Below are 22,068 nucleotides of genomic sequence, written 5' to 3'. Positions count from 1 at the left end.
TGAGACTGGAACCACACTGGGTCCCCATCAGCTGGGTTTACTGAGAACTCAATAAGGCTAACAATTGCAATGAAACTTAAAAAAAGAAAGACTTCAACAAGTAAGCCTTCTACTGAGAAAATACAAGTAGAGCACTCAAAGAGATCTGCCTCGCCCAGCCAGTATAATTGTGTAGATTGAGATAACAGTACACTACTCTCAATTTTTATATAAATGTGATTGGGAAAGTGTACTAATATATAATTTATCTTAATTTGTATAACTTTTATGGATAACCTTTCTGTTCACATCACATAAAGAAATGCATTGAAGCATTTTGTATATAACCTTTTAAAATGTCTTTAAGTTGAAGGTGAAAATTTATATTAAATTATTTTATATCAGTTCTGATAGTATTCTCTCCCTAACACACACAACTTATCTCCGTATCATACCTATGGTGTTTATGGTGAGATGAATCATTGTTGCTCTGCCTCAACTCGTAAGGGGCTCTATGCACAATGGAATGAAACACGGCCATGACCAGCACCACCCTCCCAATTATTGTCATGTTTGAGCCCATTGTTGCAGCCTCCACGTCAACCCATCACCAAGAAGTCTTCTTCTTTTTCTCTGACCCAGTACTTTCTCTGGAACCAGTCCTTCCTGCTAACATGTCCAAAGTATTATGGAGGGGAACTATAATTGGTAGACTTTAAAAAAAATTCTGTGAGCATTAGTAATTGGCTTCTTCTGAACCTAAGTCTGATTGACTAATGGACATTTTGAGGTGGCTTGATATATTGTTTGTATTTCATCTGCCTTTCAATCTCAGGAAGACAATTTTTTTGTTACTGTCAGTTTGGGGATCAATTTCTTAATATTTAAAAAACAATGACTGGGGGACAAGCAACAGAAATGTGGGTGGAGAGAGACAGTAGACAATATAAAATATGAATATAAAAATAATTTTTTAATTATCAAGGATTCATGAGGATGGGAAGGTGGGAGGGTAGAGGTAAAAACTGGAAATGATACCATGGACTTGAGTAGAAAGAAAATGTTGTGGAAATGATACTGGCACCATATGTGTAAATGTGCTTGATACAACTGATACATGGATTGTAAGAGCCCCTAATGAAATTATTTATTGAAAGACTAATAAAGAGGACCACTGTAAGTTTACCTACCCACGCTCTGGGGGCAAATGGTAAAGTTACCCCACCGCTTTCCCATGTACTGAGAGCTGAGGGGTACGTGTGGCATGGAGGGCACGAGAGGACACTCAGAGGCACACCCGGGAAGCCCAGCGATTGTGGCAAAGTCTTACTTAACGACTCTAAGATTTAGCTCCTACTCCCAATCTCGCTAATCCTCATACCTGAACCCCATAGATCAACTTTGCCAAAAGTCGAATTCAGAAAGTCTTTATCTTGCAGCTGCTTCATTTCAGAATACAACTCTAATGTAAACTTATAGGAAACGTTGCAAGAAGTTTGAGCCAAAAGCTAAAAATACTTTTACTAATTTTTTTGTCTTTGTGAATTCATCGTCTTTTGCCATAAAGGGTGTTTCATATTATAAAAATCAACAAAGGTTATCGAAAAACATTTTCATTATTTTATATAGTACTGAAAATGAACATGACACTGTACAATAGTTTATATATTCCATTTCCTTTCTCTTTATAGCCTATTTCATTTTCTCTCAAACTGTTATTATGATCCTGGCACCCAAATTTGAGATATGCAGCTCCCTCAGGAGGTCAGGTTCACGTGTTCTCTATGAGCCAATAAATCAGACAGCGGGGGGGCTGTTCGGGTAATGTTGGTAGCCCTCCCTCCAGGACACTGAGCAGGGCGCACTGTGACATTGTTCAGAGCGCCAAAGCCAGATTCAAAATCCGAACTTAAACACTGCGACATAAAAAGAAAACCTCTAATAACTCAGTAAAGACAAAGTGTGAGCTAGTTTCACTTTGTTGCAAGTTTTCTCTCTCTCTCTCCCCCATTTTCCTGCCTCTTGTCTCCCTCTGCATGTCTCTCTCCTGAGAAGCTTGTCAGAGAGAGCACTGTGCATCAAAATATGCATATATAACTCATATATATGAGTTATCTATATAGCTCTATAGATATATATAACTCTATAGATCTTATATATATATATCTATATATATATATAGATCTTATAGCAATTCAAGTAAAGTTCACCCATAGGTAAAACAAGGATTAAAAAATAATGCTTGTGCTACTAAACACTGCATAGCCCATTTTATAAGTGCCACTTTTTTGAAATATTGATTGCATATACTGATTTATTAGTACATATGTGTACATACAATAACATAAATTATAATTCTGGTCATGCTTTTATTAATCGTATAAGTGAAACAACATCTTATCAAGTATTGGTGATCCCAGAAATTAATTTTCTCTTTTCAACTTTTATTTGTTTGTTAATTGAGAGAAAGTGACAATATTTGAGTTACACTTTCTATTTACCCTCATATCCTTTGATCCTGTCTGTGGCTAAGTGTCAATTAAAATGATCCCGATGTCTTTCTCTTCTCTGAGAGGATTAAATGTATCTCACAAGCAAGGGCTGTGTTTTATTCAAGTAATCCTCAGCATCTAAACAGTGGGTGCTATGTAGTAGGAAATACTTACTCTTTGCCCTACACTTCCAAATTACTCCTTGGTAAATACGCTCATCCCAGATACTCAAAACAACTCGTCCTAGGAACTAAACCTAGATCTGAATTAGAAAACAATAATTTCTCAAAGCCCCTGGCACTAGAATTTCTGTTCTAAGTTCACCATTGCTGCACCATGCTGACATGTAAACACTCCTGGGGTTCGTGTCCACATGGAGTCGAGCGCAGTGCTCTAGTCACCCCCTCACCCACTTGCACTGACATGTGATGGCTTTCTGGTCAGTCTTGCCAAACGAAAAAGGTCTTTAACCCTTGGGACTCTAGCTGCCTCTCTGTCTATTCGTTGTTTCGCCATCGATCTGTTTTACTTAAATATCTATGTGAGTGACCTGTCCAGCATTTTAATCTGAGAGTTTATGGACGTTCTCAGGTCTTGCTAATTTCAATTCCATGCCACATTAACCATTCATACCCATGGACACCCTTCTGACTTTGTTGTCATCTGGACTGGCTCCATTTCTAAAGTGTTAACCGCGTGTACCTCACTAACTGACTTCGACCTCAAGCCGTTTTGCTTCCTCCATTCTGACTGCCTTTCCTATCTCATAGTCACTCAATGAGAGCTGTGGTGTGAACGCCCCTCCCAGTCTTCCCTGACTAATCACACATTTTCTGAAGGCTCTGCTTATACTTTCCCCAATCATATGGTTCCCTCTCAAGCGCTTGACCCTGAACCCAAAGGAGCATCTCTAAGGCTTCTCAAGCCATTTTGCTGCCAAATTCAGAAACCTGATCTATATCTAGATTACAACTCTCACTATGCAAATCCCCTTGGCCATGAAGTTAATTCTCTATGAATTCACACAAAAATATAACAATGATTCATCTTGCCATCTCACCATAACATCACCATTTTTTTCCCACAAATTCCTTTGGCATTATTGACTCCAATATCACTCCCATCAAATTTGTTATATATACTCAATGGATGCCAGCCATTTTTGTGGCATGGACTATGTAGAAAAATCCATCATCACTCTAGGTATGAAGACAAGATTTTTTAGAAGCAATTTTATCCTTTTATTTTTATTAATCATTTTACTGAAATACTCTTACAAATCTTATGATAATCCATCATTCAATTGTACTAAGCACACTTGTATGTATACATGTTGCCATCAACATATCCAAAACATTTTCTTTCTACTTGAGCCCTTGGTTTCAGCTCCTCCTCTTTTTCCCCCTCCCTCTCCTACCCTCCCACCCTCATGAACCCTTCTTTGATTATATATTATTGTTATTTCCTGTCTTACTCTGTCCATTCTCCACATTTCTGTTATTCATCCCCCCTGGGAGTGGGCTATATATCCACCCTTGTGATGGCTCCCCCTAACTCCCACTCCTCCGCACCTCCACCCACCATCCGCTTACTCTCATGATACCACTTCTCCCACTACTGTTCCTGAGGGCTTTATCTCTCCTGAAAACCATGTGTCCAGAGCTCTTATCATATCAATGTGGGTACTTCGGTCTAGCCGAATTTGGAATGTATAACTGGGTCATGGGGAGGGGGGGGTTGTTTGGAGAGCAAGAATCATTCAGGAACTAGAAGAATAATGTGCATTCCATCAGTGCTATACTGAACCTTGGTTGAACTTCCCCTTCCTTGTAACCCTTGCATGAGGAATGTCCAATAGTCTACAGACAGGCTTAGTGTCTCCACTCCAACCCGCTCATTGACATCGATATAATTTTTTGCTTGGGATTTTTTTTTGATAGCTGATGCCTGATTCCATCAACACCTCATGATCAGACAGGCTGGTGTACTTCTTCCATGTAGGCTTTGTTTCTTCCCTGCTAGGTGGACGCTTGTGTAACTTCAAACCTGGAAGACCCCAGATGCTATATTTTTGGAGACCCAGGCACCATCTGCTTTCCCCACCACATTTGCTACACAACCATTTTATCTTCAGTGATCGTGTAGGGAAGGTATCAAAGAGTGCCAAGTTATTAGAACAACATGTTCTTGTGTTTCGGAAGGCCTTGAATAGAGACCCAAAGTCCATCTGCTATATTCTTAACATATAAATATATGTACATTGGCCTCCCTTTCATTATAAATTAATATATTAATATAACTTTCATTATAAAATAATATACACATGCCTATAGCTATACCTCTATAAATAGCTTTGCTTCCTACCTCTTTCCTCTATCCCCTTCCACCTTCTTCCTGTCCCCCAATCATCCTCACTCTCCACTCGGCTCACAGCAATCCCTCGTGGATATGTTGCAAGTGATCAAACCCCACCAGGCCACCTTGCCATCCTCATTTTTACCTCTCGTGTTAGTCCCTTATCCCTGAGTTTGTTGGCTCCTTAATCCCCCTCCCTGCCCAGTCCTCTCCCATGTCCTCCCCCACCCCCACCCAGTCCAGCTGTTTTCTCTTTGGGATTGTTTATCCTGCCTATCTTATTTGGCTAAACGTAGGGTGAAAGGGGAAAAAAGATAGCTAGTTTCAGGTCTGTCTGCTGACCCTTATGAGTGTTTTCCAATTGGGTCTGATGAGGTGCCAAGCTCTGTCCCTTGGCTCGTTAGTCTATTTTCAGGATTCCTCTGAGGCTTGGTTACATCACTCCCCTTGCTGCCCTGATACATTCCCTTTGAGTTTCACCCCCACCGTGCATGGGGCAGACCAGGCACACTCTCCACACTGGGTCCCCAGTGCTTGTCCTCCATAGCGTTACGGGTCAGTCATCAGATTTACATTCCTCTCTGTGCACGGGCTGCTCGGAGCAGGGAAAGACAAGATTTCTTTTATGGTAGAAACTTTTAAGTGCAATCTCCAGCTATCTTAGGTCTATGGCTCATTCGCACACCAGTGGGCCAAAGCAGAGAAGTGGAGGTCTCTGGTAATTACTGAGGCTTTTTTTCAGGCCAGTGTGTTTCTCTTTCTCTTCTGATAAAGTACTCCAAAACCCAAGCAAGTTCACTGCCATTGAGTGGGTGCTCCAATCCTGTAGGACTGGGTAGAACTGCCCCTGTGAACTCCCGAGGCTGTAACTCTTTATGGGAGTAGCACTAGGGTCTAACATTCAAACCACAGCATGATGGGTCTCTTACCTTAATGTATGGCCTTAATTTCTGATGGTCTTCCTTGCTTCTGTTCTCCAAACATAATAAACGACCTGCATTCTCTAAATGCACCCTGGTTTTTCACACCTTTCTGTCTTTATATCCACCCCCATCTTCTTTGGTTGAAATAACCTTTCCTTGGCCAGCTGAGTCCCACGCCCCAAGTCTTAGTCCTGTCCTGTCCTTAGAAAACCTTCTCAGATTTTCTTTGGGTCCATCTTCCACATCTAGCTGCCTCCTCTGTGCACGTCAAGGGAAGCAGGAGTTGCTATTTGTTTAAAACTTGCTTTTACCTATTTTTTTTTCACAATTGCTCAGGGTGGCTGATTGAAAGAAGATTCTGTCTCTCCTTTGTTAATATCAGAATCGCTGGGAGATTTGGGGACTTCATACACAATTTCCAGGTGAATAGATGGGTAAATTAAATTATCCATTTCATTATTTTCTTCTCGTTTTTAGAAGTTGCGTCACTTGAGTTGGCCATAATTTAGCACATGTTGATTTTCATAGACATTGCGATGGACTATGGAAGAACTCAAATGAATGAGATATTAATTTCTCTCTCAAAGTGTCACCAATTAAAGTGGGAACGAATCATATATGCAAATTTGCATATATGTATCTAATACAAAATCTCTTCCCATTGTGTTTGTTTCTTTTCTGCTGGCAGGCATAACTGGGATCAGCAGTGTGTATATGAGTAAAGATTGTGACCTCAATCCTTTAATTTATGTCTCATAAGTCATAATTTAATATCTATATTTGTTTTGTGAGCTGAATTTTTATAGTTATTGGAATATTTTCTTGTTTTTAAACTTACAGACCTTCAGTAGAAATACTAAAACAGTATCTATATTTCATATTTTCTAGTTATTTGTTTTATCATGAGTTGTTTTGCTTTCCTTACTTAGAACTTTGTCTTAACTGAATTTAAGTAATAAATTATGTCTACATTTCTTTTTCTGGTCCCGGGTTTGTCAGATCATATCTAGTAACAGTTTTCAGAATCTGAAATTTACATAATCTCTCTTTTTAGCTAATAATTATTGAATTCATTATCTGTATTCCCCCACCCCCAAAGTAACCGTGAGGGCACCGTTAGCTTCCTACATGATCTCCGTGCTTCCACCTTGCTGTTCTCATACTGCTCCTTGCCCTGCAGCCTCAATGTTGGCACTTGTCACTCTGCTCGATGCCTGGAGAGTTCTGCTATTTTCATGCCAAGTAAAAATCCTTATAAATGGTTTATATTAATTGACAGGTTATCTATCATTCACTTGATTTTCTTCCTCAACTCTTTCAAGACTCACTTCTGCTGTAACCTTTGCAGGGAAGTCTATGAAGTTAACTGGGATCACACACAACCTTAAAATCTCAATAGCGTTAAAGAGAAAGAGAATGTCTCATTTGGGGCCAAAGCCGAGGTAGAGTCAGAGAGTAATTCAATTGATGCAGTCATTTAGTGTTTACATATAACTTCCTAAGAAAAAGACAAAGCCAGCCTGTGGCTGGAACGCAAATGGACTCTGCAAAGACCAGCGCTGTGCCAATGGCAAGGAAGAACCCTTAGGATTAGTGAGGCTTGGTTCCCTGAAAAGCAGAACTGACGGTGACATAAGTTCATTACTAATATGAAAGGCAAAATGGAAAAGCTCTCTAAATACAAAGAAAATAATATCAAATGTTTTTTAATATGATAGGAAACAAAAACAGGAGAGAAAACTGTAATCCAGGAATAGGGCCACAATATTATCAAACTAAAAAAGCAATCAAAGCATATGTAATAGAAACTATCCTGGAAAACATAAACCAATTAAAAATGTCTACAGCTTGAATTACAAAATGATAAGACACAATGGAGTTTGAAGACAGCATATCCTATCTTGCTTTGAGCAACATTATGGAAACATGATTAAGACTCAGAGAGGCAATGGTATTTGCATATCAGAAATAAATAAACAATCAAATATATATTGTGAGTGAAAATGAACAATAAATAATTGCAGCTTCAGATTACTTCTCAAAGTATATGCCAGTAAACAAACTGGCAAGCCTCTGCTGTTTTATTGCAAAATGTCTATAGGGAAAAATAACAGTGACAAAGACAAAAGTAAAACCAAAAACAAGTGACAAACTTATTATGTGCGCTTAAGTGTCCACATTAGCACATTGAACCCACTTAAGAAGAATATGGGAGGTGTTCTAATGACCACTTTCACAGATAAGGATTGCAATGCCCACTGTAAGACATTTATCTACATCCTTGCTGCTGTTTACATGTGAAGAAAACTGAGAATATATAACAATTACAATTGTACACTGGGGAAATTTACATATATATACATATATATGCTCATACATGTATGAGCATAATTATATAGTATAATCAAGAGATTCATCAATATTAATATATTTTAAATGAGAGCTGTTTTATTATCATAAAGTGTTATTGACAAACAAGAAAATCCAATAAGTTTATAATGTGGCTACAAAATTAAACTAAAATGACTGAACACTACATAGAATGGGCAAGTAATATGGTTTAAATAACGAGGCAGAATTAACCAGGAGCCTGGTGGCACCGTGGTTACACAGATAACCTCAAGATCAGCAGTTAGGATCCACCAGCCGCTTGGAGGGGAAAGGTGTGGCATTCTGCTCCTGTGCAAACCTACAGCCTTGCACACCCACGGGGACCGTTCTGATCTGTCCTATTGGGTAGCAATGAATCAGAATCAGCTCGATGGAGGTAAGCTTGGGCTGGAAAAAGTGAGAAGGTAGAAAGGACATGGAAAGAAAAGGGACCAGATTTTTCTTATTGATGAGATAATGAAAAAATTATTTATTTTAGGTCTTTGAGAGTTAATGTAAGATTGATCTGATTTACTTACTTTAAACATCGCTTGAACAAGTAAAGGAAAAAGTAAAGGAACCCTGGTGGTGCTATAGGTTAAACACTGGACTTCTAACCAGTCTTCTCCTATCAGAGTTGACAGTCTTGCAACTCCCAAGAGCAATTCAACACTGTTCTCGAGGGTTTCTGAGTCAGAATTGGTTGTCCTTTAGAGTTTCATAATGAAAAAGTAGAATGCCTCCAATGTACATCGTTAAGAGCAATACAATCAACCACAAGATGACAGAAGCCAGAATCAACAATTAAATGATAAAATCAGAATGGCTTAAAACCCCATATTGTTCTAAATACTGCAATATAAAATTACAGAAAGTATTATCTAAAAATTCAGCTAGATTGGCAAAAATAAAATACAAAAATTAAATTAGTCTAATATAAAGAAAGGGTATAAATGATATTAATGTTAACACATGTGAGAAATTTGTCACTCTATATAAAAGTTATAATCAAAATGACTGTGTTCATCTGGGTAGACTAGAGAAACAAATTCATTAGCACGCATATGTGCATAAGAGAGAGGTTTATATATACAAGAGCAATTGAATTTTGAGAAAGCATCCCAGCCCTGTCCAGATCAAGTACATAAGTCCAATATTAGCCCATATGTCAGAAACCAATCTCTAAAGCCCTCTTCAGACTCACATAACACATACAATGACACCAAATGCAAGAGGATCACAGGCCAGTGGGTGCAAAGTCATGTGGACCCAGTGGCGGCATAAGCATCTCAGAGCTGGCAGGGGTCCCTATGTGGCTTCTCTGGCTCCAGGGTCTGGCTCTGTCAGTTTCTCTCCATGTGCCTTGTCAGTAGAGTGTCTCTCAGAGTGAATTGAGAGAGAACAATGCCTCCTGCCTCCAAGGAGGAAAATGCAGGAGTTCCCAGAATCCTCAGGAGAAGGCCATGCCCGCACAGAGGCCTCATTGTCTATCCCCTGACTGACAGGCTAGACTCCAGCCCTTCACTCTGCATCCTCTCAAGTCCTAAATTGACACCACATTGTGTGACTGCCACAATGGGCATGCAATAATTACGGTGCAGTGCACACTGAATAACAAATTGCGAGGATTGGTAAAACTCAGGAAGACCCTCACCAAGCTGGAGTGGCACAATGGCGGCAGGGTGCGCCCAGAGAGAGCAATAGCTGTGCAGCTGGCCAGGCCCAGGGAGTGCTTCACTCTGCTGGGTAACAAGGGTGCTCTGAGTCGGAGGCGACTCCGTAGCACTCGATAATAAGACCAGCAACGGAAATAGAAGGGAACGCCTGCGGAAATAAATTTTAATGGGAAATTTTAATATACCTCTGAAGTCTAAGGAAGTTTTAGTAGATATAAATACAAATAAAACTTTTGTGATGAAAGCACAATTAATCAGGTTGAACTAATTTCATTAATGTTTTTAATAAATATCTATCGCAAAAAATTACAGCGATCTTGTTTATCACATGCAAATTAAGCAGAGGCTATTTAATAGGAATTTAAATAACCTCTACTGAACTACTCCCCAAATAACTGAATATAAAAAAGCCTTCCAAATAATGAACTCCTGTCTGCTTAAATTAATTTTCTGTTTTAATTATGAAATTCAAAACTATAAGTTTTTCCTCAAAAGATATTTAGGCAGTTACATTTTCTGCATTGGAATTGGGTAAGCATCAAAGTAAAAACATTAAATTAAAATACTATATATGAAAACTTTATTTAGAGGAAAAACTTGAGTCCAGCCATGTTGGCTACGTAGTTTTCTTCTTCTTTGAGCCTTCTACATAAAATTCTCCCTATGTTTTCCAAAAGTAAATCCTACTCCTTGTAAAATAAGACCCTAATTCTGGTAACCCCTTAGGTGCGCCTAGCTGGACCAACAAAAATGCCATGTTCTTGGATGATGTAGAGTTGGGCTGGGGTATACATGGCTGGCAGTTTGAAACCACCCACATCTGCAACAGAGAAAGGCTGGACTTTCAACTCCTGCAAACAGTGACAGCCTCAGAAATCCACAGGGAGGTCCCTATGAGTCCGCATTGACTGCATGGCAGTGTTTTTGAGTTGCCCATCATGGACCAGGACTTGAGACATACCCAGGCCAAAAAAAAAAATGTGGGGGGTGTGGGTGGGGTTGGGCAGGAACCTGCCAGAATCTCTTGCAATTCTGCATATTCTCTGTCATAAGAATCCAGACAGAGACCCAAGGCCCAAGTGTCGGCCAATGGAGATCCCCTCATAGAGGGGTTTAGGAGAGGAGATGGGTTAATTAGGGTGTGAGGTAGTATCGATGAAGAACACAGCTTTCCCCCAGATCCTGGATGCTTCCTCCCCCCAACTACCATGATCCGAATTCTACCTTGCAGGGCTGGATAGGACAGAGGCTGTACACTGGTACATATGAGGGTTGGAGGTACAGGGAATCCAGGGTGGATGATACCTTCAGGACCAAGGGTGTGAGGGACGATGCTGGGAGAGTGGAGGGTGAGTGGGTTGGAAAGGGGGAACTGATTACAAGGATCCACATGTGACCTCTTCCCTGGGAGAGGGACAGCAGAGAAGGGGGGAAGGGAGACTCCGGATAGGGCAAGATATGACAAAATAACGATGTATAAATTACCAAGGGCATATGAGGGAGGGGGGAATGGGGAGGGAGGGGGGAAAAAAAAAGAGGACCTGATGCAAGGGGCTTAAGTGGAGAGCAAATGCCTTGAGAATGATTGGGGCAGGGAATGTATGGATGTGCTTTATACAATTGATGTATGTATATGTATGGATTGTGGTAAGAGTTGTTTGAGTCCCTAATAAAATGTAAAAGAAGAAAAGAGAAAAAAATGATTATGGCAAAGACTGTACAGATGTGCTTTATACAATTGATGTATGTATATGTATGAACTGTGAAAAGAATTGTATCAGCCCCAATAAATTGTTAAAATAAATAAATTTTAAAAAGAAAAGAAAAAAAAAAGAATCCAGACAGATCCCAGACGTGAAAGAACTTTTGCTACAGGATTTTTCCTTTCTCCTTCTTTTGGCTTCTTAACTCAAAACAAAAACAAAAAGCCTCAAGTCATCAAGGGTGACTCATAGTGACCCCTCTGGGCGTCTGCACGATTGTAACTGTTTAATGAAGGAGACAGTTGTGTCTCCAATCAAGTTGCTGGTGGTTTCAAACTTCAGAGGAAGGGACTCACAGCCCACAGTGTTAACCACTATGTCGCCAGGCTCCTCCTCCTTTGGGCTCGCAGTCTGTTTCTTCGTTCCCCTGGTACTAAATTGAAGCCTCTGTAAGACACCTGAGGGGTAGAGTCCCTGTTCCACCTAAAAGATGAGGGCGGGGGACTCTGTAGACCTTCAGTTTGGCTGGGATTTGGAATCCCCGCCTGCCACCCTAATCCCCCCCCTCTCCAAGACCTCTTTAAAATGTTATGAGAATGAAACTGCTTTCTGTGGGTGTGTGAGACTGGCTTTCTTCCGAGTTTCTCTGTCTTGCCCTTGAAAACTAAGGTTCATTGTCATTGAGCTTTTTGGAAATTTACCAGTCTTCTGATCATTTGTCCTGGATTGAGACTGCTGTGAGTCCGAAGTGGTGGAAGACAGCAGAGATTTAAAAGAGATTCAGCTGGTGGTATTCTTAGGGATCGGAAAAAGCAGACGGTGGGCCTGGTCTGTGGTATTAGGCATTATCGTTCACTGTGGCCTCTCATGTAGTACAGGAAGCAGGCTCGGGGAAGGCCTTGGGCTAAGGTGGTAGACATAGTCTCTGGTCAACCTTACAAAATCTCCTGGAGCAGTCAAACAACGGATGGTATCCAGAGGCAAACAAGCACTATGCGCTTAAAGAGCCTACTATGGTTGCCATCTTGCGGCCAGCTAAAGCCTAGTTTAATGATCAGTGTGCTGCTTTTTCCACCTTTAATCAAAAAGAGGAAATGAGTCGGTGCCAGAAACCACCAGATACTAGTTTGTAGAAGGCTGCCGCCAGCACAGAGTCCTGGCTCCACCCTACACGTTCATCCAGTCCCAAAGCCATCTCCAGTGCTCTACATACCGTGAAACTCCACCGTGGCCAGGAAAGACTGAAGCGCATGCAGAGGCACACCGACGGACACAGCCAAACATACTCATACATGCATGCACAGCATTAGAAAGTGAGGCCATAGGGTGTGCCCCGTGTTAGAACTTATAGAAAAAGGAATCATTTCTTTGTTCATTTCAGCCTGTCAGCCCAAATAACCCTGTCCTGGCTATTATTACAAGAAAGTATACATGATCAATATTTAAGAGGGAAGGTGGGAAAGGAGAACCTTTAGTGAGTTGGACTGTTAGTCTTATGTTGTTCTTGGGCAAACATCTCATTGGTGGAGGGTCAATCCATTCCTCACCATTCTTTTCCTGTCTCACTCTTAGGACTGAGCGTTTTGCCTCGGACAACGTTGGAGGTGATTGCCTGGAAATTGTCTAATGCAACAGACCCACCCAGTCAATCCTGAGGAAACCTAGACAGCCACCAGGCCTATCAATGCCAAAGAACCACTCAAAGCGACAGAAGGTGAGGCCTCCGTCCCAAACCCATAAAGAATTATTTGCTTGAATTCTCTCGGGGGGTGGGGAGGGTGGGAGGTGGGACGGGAAAGGCAAGTTTTCATAATGCTTCTATACTTCTTTTAACAGTCTGTATCCAGGATCACACTGCATTTTTAAGAACGAATGTCTATCCGACATTATGTCTCTTTTTAGGGCAAAGATTGGGCATTTTGCTAGTACCTCCCTCATAAAACTGGGTATTCATCAGCTAAATTGAAAGACCTCGATGAGTGTAACATGCACTTGTGTGCTGCCCATGACCCCCCAAGCCCTCTGGGGTCAGGGGGCCCACTGGGAGCTTGAAGCTCCCACAGCCTGTTGTGTAGCAAGCAACAAAGTTCTTTGGCGCTTGCCGGGAACCACATGCTTTCTCCCAGAGTCTCTGAAACGGTGGCTGACTGACTTCCAGCCTTTCGTTAAAAGGCTTATTAAGATAAAATCTCAGACCCCTTTACAGGTCTTGATCGTATACTGGGAAATTTTTCTCAAGGTGGAGGGTGTGGTGAGAAAAGAAAGTCTATCCCTGTCTAAGACTTCTAGTAATTCTCTGATAGCAATATCCTCAACAAAATAAAACGCTAGATCATTTAAAGGAGCCTTGGTAATACTATTGGGTAAGTTAACACAGTCTGTAGTTCAAATCCACTCGGAGGAAAAGATGAGGCTGTCTGCTCTCATCTACAAAGCCTGAGAACAGTATATAGAGGTGCTAGAGTCAGAGCCTACTTCAAGGCAGTGATTTATAGATCAGATTTTTTAAAAATCACATTATTGATGGCTCATACAACCCATATCACAATCCATATACATCCATCCGTTGTGTCAAGCACATGTGGTGTCAGCTCCTCATTTCCCCCCTCCCTCCCCCTTCCTTCACCTCTCTTCCTCCCTCATAAACCCTTGATAATTTATGAATTAGTATTATCACTTCATGTTTTACTCTGCCCAATGTCCCACTTTTGTTTTGTTTTGTAAAGGAAACGACTCTCAGTCCATTTCGACTGTGGCGGCCCCGTGTGTGAGAGAGTAGAACAGGTCTCCTCAGGGTTTGCAAGGCTGTGGTCTGTTGGAAGCAGGTAACTTGACTTTTCTTCCGTGGCTCCTCTGGTGCCTTTGAACCGCTCATCTTGGTATCAGAAAGAAGCACTTAGCTGAGGGGTGAGCCATTTGTGCCTCCCAGGGTCTTCAATAGACCAATACCCCCCCCCCCCCCCCAAATGAAACCCATTCTCATCTAGTCGATTCCAACTCAGAGGCGCCCTTCAGGATTCCCAAGGGTGCCAGGACTGCCAGAATGCTCTTCGGAAGGCAAGTTGTCTTCTCCCAGCAAAAGGAGATGGGAAAGCGACTCCAATGACATTGTGATTTTGCAAAGGGACAAGCGATTCGAAAGGACGATCCCATTGTGAAGTTCACATGATCTGGAAAACAGTAATACCTAGAGTGTGTTCACAACTATGTAGAAAAAATATCAATGTACAGAATGACTGAACACGATTACAGCCACTAATTTGCAATAGATGCTTCTAGGTTTTAAAAAATAAACTCAAAATGGTGGCTTATGTCCAGCCCCCCCCCCCCCAAATATGCCTATTCAAATCTAATTGACAGTGCTTCAACACGGTATCAGCAATAACCGTGAGCTTCAGTCCCAGGAAACTCAACTACAAGCTCACTGCCCCAGTCAAATCCGATTGAAAGCCATCTTATCGAACTGCCTCAGTGGGTTTCTGTGACGAGAGTTCTTTACGAGAACAGAAAGCTTCATCTTTCTACTGAAGAGGGACTGGCGATTTCAGAGTTGACTTTGCTGTCTGCAACCTAACTCTGAACTATTCAGATTCCAAAATCAAACCAAGCACCCAGCCATCGAGTCAGTTCCAACTCCCAGTCACACAAAACACAGGATAGAGCCACCCCTGTGGGCTTCTGAGACTAGAACTCTAGGTGGGAGTAGAAAGCCTCAAATGTTTGCACTGGAGCAACCGGGGTATTAAACTCCTGAGTGTACAGATAGCAGTCCAACATGTGACCCAATTACCAGCAGGGCCCACATGACATAAGATGATTTGATGCCTCCTATTCTCTTAGAGAGGAACTCTTGTGGGTTATGCATCACGCGAACCAGAGAAGTTCAAAACCAGTAGGCACTACTTAGTAAATTGATAAGCCATTTTACTCCCCTAAGGAGTTACAGCCTCAGAAACACAAAGGGCAGGCAGTTCGCTCCTGTCCTGTAGGGTCCCTGTAATTTAGATTTAACTTTCCGTCAGTGAGTTTGACTTTCAGCCAATTCTACTACGAGTATTGTTAAAAGACATTTAATTATGGATGATGCCATATTCCAAATGTTGCTTTATTTCGAGTTGTATTGAGAAAAATCTATTTGATAGCCAGAATCTTATCATGAAGGCATAGTATTGCTACCTGGGAAATGTCATGGTCATTTGTTCCCAGGTTTTTCACGTAGCGAGGTTCCATTATTGAAACCATAGGCCCTCTCTGGCTTTCACTTAGCATGTCTAATCAAAAAGAGCTGTGGTGCCACAGTGGGTCAGCGGTTCGAACCCACCAGCTGCTCTGCAGGAGAAAGATGGGGGCTTTCTACTCCCTCAAAAGAGTTGCAATCTCAGGAACCACAGGGACAGTTCTGCTTTGTCCTAGCGGGTCACTGTGAGTCGGCATGGACCTGATGCCAGTAAGTGAGAGCTCTCATCAGGGGAGTGAGCCAGAAAATATGTTGGTTTTAATTGGAGTGTTTTCAACCTATTGATGTCTGCTTTTAAATAGCTGTTCCCCTGAATATCACCCATTTTAAAATTTGAGGCTAGGGTTTAGGTCACCTGATGGTGAGATCCTAAAACAAAATAACTGGTGTGTATTCACAAAACAACTGTGTGAATGATGGGCTAATGAGTGATCCATATTAGGGTAATTTTGAAAATGAAAGCCATCTTTAAAATTCTCGGAGAGATTACAGTTGTTTCAGTGTTTCACTATTCCCGCTCCTGGCTGTTAAGTGAAGCACTGCCTCGTATCCTAAGCTAAGAATTTTCCACAGGAAAGACTCAAGAAAAAAATTTAATAGCCAGATTGGAGACTGAGGTAGCCAAAGGAGAGGTATTTTCTGAGAGAGAAAAATATGGAGTAAACTAAGGACCAACAAATTCTGCAAGGTATTGGGTAAGTACTTAATCTCTGAATTCTTCTCCTCCTACTCCACTCCCCAATCCAGTGAATTCATAGTTACCCGCTCAAAGCACAGTCTAAATTTTAGGGAGTAGAGCGAAACAGGAGAGAAAGAATGCACCTGGAAAAGCTGTTGGCATTGTAAAGACAGAGCCTCTGGGTGGGGGGTGAGGGGGGGGGGACCGGGAGTTGATGCTAATGGGGGAGGAACAATTTAGTAAAAGAGGGTTAGAATAGTCACACAACTCAAAAAATAAAGCTTGCCATCAAATTGCACATGCCAAAACGGAATGGGTGCATGCTGTATTGTGCACATTGTCAACAACAACAACATTTTAAATGTAAAATAAAAATAAAGATATGTGATTTTTTTTAAAAATCATTCACTGAGGAAAGAGATTGACTTAATCTCCAGAATCAGAGTGTATGTGATTTGAAGGTTATACATATTTTTTCCTTAAACTGTTTTATTAACTGTATCTAAAAATAATAAATAAATAAAATAAGATTCTGGTGTGGTTTTGTACATTTTCAATTAATTCCATTGTGGCATTTGTAAATTCTTTTACTACACAGTCCTGGCCAATGACCCAGAACTGCCACCATTCCTTATGGGATAGGCACCTGAACTGACATCACTGTTACCATGAAGGACTAACAAGACCTGCTGCCCAGTAATGCTGGATTTGACATACAAATGAACAAATTCACATTTTCTCCAGTTTCTAAATAGGAATGAGAAAGAAAATTTTTATCAGGAATCACATTTTAAAAACTGATTATCTAGTCACCAGTATCTGATAACACAATCCTACCAAAAAATTGTGTTTTCTTGGTGTCTTGGTTTTCTGGTCCATTCCTGGCCTGTCTTGTGGCCCTGATTCAGAAAATGGCATTTCATAGACCACGCCCGCTCTTGTTTCTTAGTTATGGTGTTTCACTGTATTTTAAACGATGAATTTATACTAATTTATCATACTAGTAAATATGAGAAAAATTCAGCCCCGACAAGCTATATGATAAAACAAAAGCAGTGAGAAACAGCTGAAAAAACAGCTAGGTATAAAGGACCTCACCCGGGAATCTGTATATGGACCCATCACGGCTAGTTGGCTATCATACAGCCAGTGTTTCAAACAAACCCGCCAGTCACTGCAGTCTTTAAAAGGTTCAAACATTTGGAAACACAAGGTGCAGTTCTTTCCTGCCCCACAGGGTCACTGTGAGTTAGAATCCACGAGATGGCAGCAGGGTAAGGGAGTGTGGGGGATTTTTCCCCAAGCAAGAAACAAAATTTCACAGCCACACACTGTTCTTTTAAATCAGCCATCACCAAAATGAGGTTCAAACTAAACTGCTTTTATGAAAATATTCACTGTGACCAGAGAGAACCTTCCAGGCAGCGCCACTGGGCCTCTAACTCAGAGCCAGTTGCTCGATGCTCACCTAGCCACTCCACCCAGCACAAGTCTGGTTTTGTTTGGGTCCCCCTCATATTTTCTATCCTATAAATTGCCCGCACCATCATTTAAGTACCTTGTCAATTTTCTTTTTTAATTTTCCAGTCTTCTCAAGCTGTTCTGGCTTTCGTACAGACTCCATCAACTTCCCTAATGCACGAAAATGTCAACTGGTGGTGAATTCGAAATTTGTTCCACCAGGTCAGACTGTTAATCAAGGTTTCTATTTAGAGATTGAGCATAACAAAAAAGCAACAAAAGAAGGCCTGATTTGTGGCACATAGGGGACGGGTTTTGCCACCAAGACAATGCACCTGCTCACACAGCCCTCTCAGTGAGCCATTTTTTAGCAAAAACAAAACAACAAAAAAAACAGCACGTTTCTCTTGCCCCACACACCTTGCTCACCTGAACTCACTCTCTGGCACTTTTTGTTGTCACGAATGGAGTGGGACATGAAATTACAGCAATATGATGTCATAGAAGAGGTTAAGGAAAAAAACTAGAGAGATGCTGTCAGCCATCCAAACAGATGAGTTTGAAAAATGTTTCCAAGAATGGAATCACAGATTTGACAAATGTATTCAGCGTAATGGAGAGTACCTTGAAGGTGATAATGGTGTTTTGTAAAAAAGAAATATAAATACATAGTTTGGGGGAAATCTTTTATTATATGAGACTTCATAACAATTTTCATAAATATTTTGAATATGTAATTTTTCTTCAAATTATGCTGTAATCATTCAAGACACATTTTAGCATAGAGAAAGAAATGGCTAATTCATGCTAAGTGTTTCGGAGGTGAGGTTGGCTTTATGTTTCTTTATAAGAAAAAGCCTAACTTTTCTTTCAGAGTATCCATGAATAGGTGGAGAAGTTGTGTCATCTTATAATAGACTAGGGCATTTTAATTTTAATAAAGGAGTCTAAACTCCTTTATTAAATGACAGACCCATTTTGGGTCTGAACGTTTGAATCTCTATTTATTGTACCAAACTCATTACCAGTCATTCCATTGCAACTCACAACAACTCTGGGACAAAATGGATCTTCTGATGGTTGAGGCTGTCGAATTTGAATGGAGTAGAAAGTCTCACCTTTATCTGACACGACAGCTTGTGGGCTCCAAGAGCTGACCTGGAGGTTAGTAATCAAACCCATAACCCACTGTGCCACAAGGGCTCCTTATTTAATATTGAACAGTAACTCTTATTTCTGGCCCCCTTTTAAGATAACAAATTGGAACTGCCTGCTATTCGGTTCCTAATAAAGGGGAAGTGATACATGAGGACAAGTCCAAGTTCATGGAATTTGCACTGTTCAAATATATCTTTGGATCAAAGGATACCAGGTGAAGTGTAACCTGACCTCAATATTTATTATGACATAAATTATTTTAAATAAAGCCAGGGTGTACTTGCTCTATTTCAAGAGAGCTAACACTACATTAAGGTCTCCTGAATTTCTCTGCATGAGCAGAAAGAAGGCTGGTATATGGTATATCTCAGAAACTAGAGGTGATGGGGGAAGCACGTGCTATTTTTGGAAGCAGCAGGTCACGTGTACGCAGAAACAAGTCTAGCACGTGAGGCAGCAACACGTGTGCTGGCTGGTGTACTCCTCTGAACTAAAGAGCATCACTAATAAGAGGCACATCACTCTCTATCTCCTCCAAGGGCAAACTCGATTTTTCTAGTCAGATGAGGTGAATGCACGACAGAGAGCTATCTAAGCTACTGGAAAGAGATAACTTCATATAAATGTAAGGTGACTTGAGAAGTATTATTGAGATATGTAGGAAGTTTCAATTGCCAGAAATCAATCAACAATTTCAAGATTCAGCTTCCACACATGCAGAATAAGAATGCACAGCACATAGAGACGGAGTGTTCACTGAAGCACTGGGCGGGTGCGGTAGGGAAAGTGTCCCTGCAATGTTGCTGCTGTCAGGCACTCTCATGTGCGTGGGCTGGAATATTATATACACAAAAGCAGTCATACCTTCATTCATTCATTCATTCATTCATTCATTTCTTCATCCAGGGAGCACAGCATTAGTGCCTACTCTGTGTCAGGCATATCATTTTGAGATTCTAATGAGTTTTCCTTCCCCAAAAGACAACAGGAGGGAAACAGACATGAAGTATGTTACGATAAATGAATAGAGTCCATTTAGACAGAGATTGGTGCTAAAGACAAAACAAACCTAATGCTATAAGGTTCAGATACTTGGGGGACGGGTGCATTTCAAAATGGGAATGCAAGAAGAAGCTTTTTGATGTAAAGAAATATAAATCTCAATTATGTAGAAGTTGGTTCTACAGAATCTTTAACTCCCCTCTCACATGTTGCCCATATTTTATCATTGCACCAATTATTACTGTTCCATGAAAAGGCTGAAGGTCCAGGCAGTTCATGGTTATTGAGATCCCAGTGTGTTCTCAGTACCAACATGGTTAGCAGATGTGGTTGGATTCAAACAACTGATCCTACTTCTGGGATAAAATATGAGATGGGGAGTAATGCTCTCGGTCAGAAGATACTGTACATACACCTTCTACTTTCGAGAGGTGTCTATTCATACTTTACATATCTGAGAGTCAGCCATCAATTATCCTCAGAACTCTTCCAGAAGGAAGCATCCTCTAATGCCACTAGATGGCACCAATTATTTTCAGATTTTCATACCAAAAGTTGCACGTGTGAGAGAGATTTAAAATGGAAGAATATTGCATGGCACCATTATAAATAAAGACAAAATATTCACTCTAACTTTAGTAAAATTTTCTTATAGGAGGGATTACAGTGATCTTTAAGAATAGTAAGTAGGTCCATTCACTCACATACGTGTTTTATTTCAGTGAACATTTGTCCCAATTAATCTTTCTAGTTTATCTAATAGGATTGTCTTTGATTGTGCAAAAGTGATAGAATGACAGAAATTTGAATTACTTATAATTAAACTTATAAATACCTAGATCCATGGAGAGTTTATAAACATCATAATAATATTACATATGTCCTTAAGCTAACAGATAATAGTTTTAGTAAACCACAGTAGTGCTCTTTAATTTTGAAGAATCGTCACTGTATCTCTCAAAACTTAAGTAATATTTCTGACTATATTGACATTTATGATATTTATTGCAATTATATGTAAAATAATTATTGCACAGTAAAATGGGATAGGAATCGTTAAAATAAAATGCACATCATTAAATAGTATTAAATACAAAGAGTTCAATATGCATAACTTCTTACAACTTGATTACTAACACTTCACACCTGGAAAGACATGCTTTCCGAGGGTTTCCCTGTGTCTAGCTGGTAAATGTTCAGTGCCACTAAAATGCTATGTAAATTTTATGGCGAAAAACAGCATTTCTGAAGACTATGTTGTTAAGATATCAAAGTATGTTTCCTATGAAACAAAAGCCAGCTATTTATATATCTCCATTAAAAGCATTTAACTGACTACAGAATAGATGGAACCTGAAAATTTCAACTAGCAGAGATCAAACTAAAATATAGTACAATAATAAAATGGAAGCCATATGACAATGCATCAGAAGTATAATATATTGCATGAAAACATTATGTTTACTTAAAAGAGAAAATGAAGATTGGCATGGCTACTGTGTCGAAAATCCAGTTTTGAAAATCTAGACGTCTCAGCTACTTCTGCATGAAAATATCTGAAACTAGCTGCTAATTTGACTATTGCCAGATTTCTTTCATTCTAAAAGTCCAAAAGTGATACTCACTTTAATTTCTTCCAGAGTTTTTTGCCGCATTGAAGTTACCAGATTAAATCTCTCCCCTTCCTCACACAATCTTTCTTCAAGGGCTTTTTTCTCATTCTTTAAGTGATCAAACACAGCTTGAATATGTTCTTTTTTATGTCTTATAGCTAAAAAGTGTTCACTATAAGAAAAAATGCACTTGTCACTAATCAATTCATATTTTATATTAAATATTATATTTAATATACATACACACAAATATATATATCTCCCTGGTGGCATAACAGATTAGGTTTTCGGCTAACTAAAAGGTTGGGGGTTCAAATCCATTAGCCACTCCATGGAAGAGAGATGAGGCTTTCTCTTCCAGTTAAGATTTACAACTTCAGAAACCCAAAGAGGCAATTCTACCCTGTTTTTTAGAGTTCA

The 22,068-nt window shown here is 40.2% G+C and overlaps 1 protein-coding gene across 1 annotated transcript in view; it reads right to left on the bottom strand.

Moving 5' to 3' along the window:
* Positions 1-22,068, bottom strand: part of CCDC178 (coiled-coil domain containing 178) — a 404,288-nt gene that overhangs the window by 265,298 nt on the left and 116,922 nt on the right. The window contains exon 15 of the mRNA XM_075533238.1: positions 21,661-21,820. Within this exon, the coding sequence (XP_075389353.1) occupies positions 21,661-21,820 (160 nt within the window). The remainder of the gene's footprint in view (positions 1-21,660; positions 21,821-22,068) is intronic.

This window comes from Tenrec ecaudatus, chromosome 15 (genome assembly GCF_050624435.1).
Source record: "Tenrec ecaudatus isolate mTenEca1 chromosome 15, mTenEca1.hap1, whole genome shotgun sequence".
NCBI lineage: Eukaryota > Metazoa > Chordata > Mammalia > Afrosoricida > Tenrecidae > Tenrec > Tenrec ecaudatus.
Note: the sequence above shows the minus strand (reverse complement) of the source record. Positions and strands in the feature narration are given on the sequence as shown.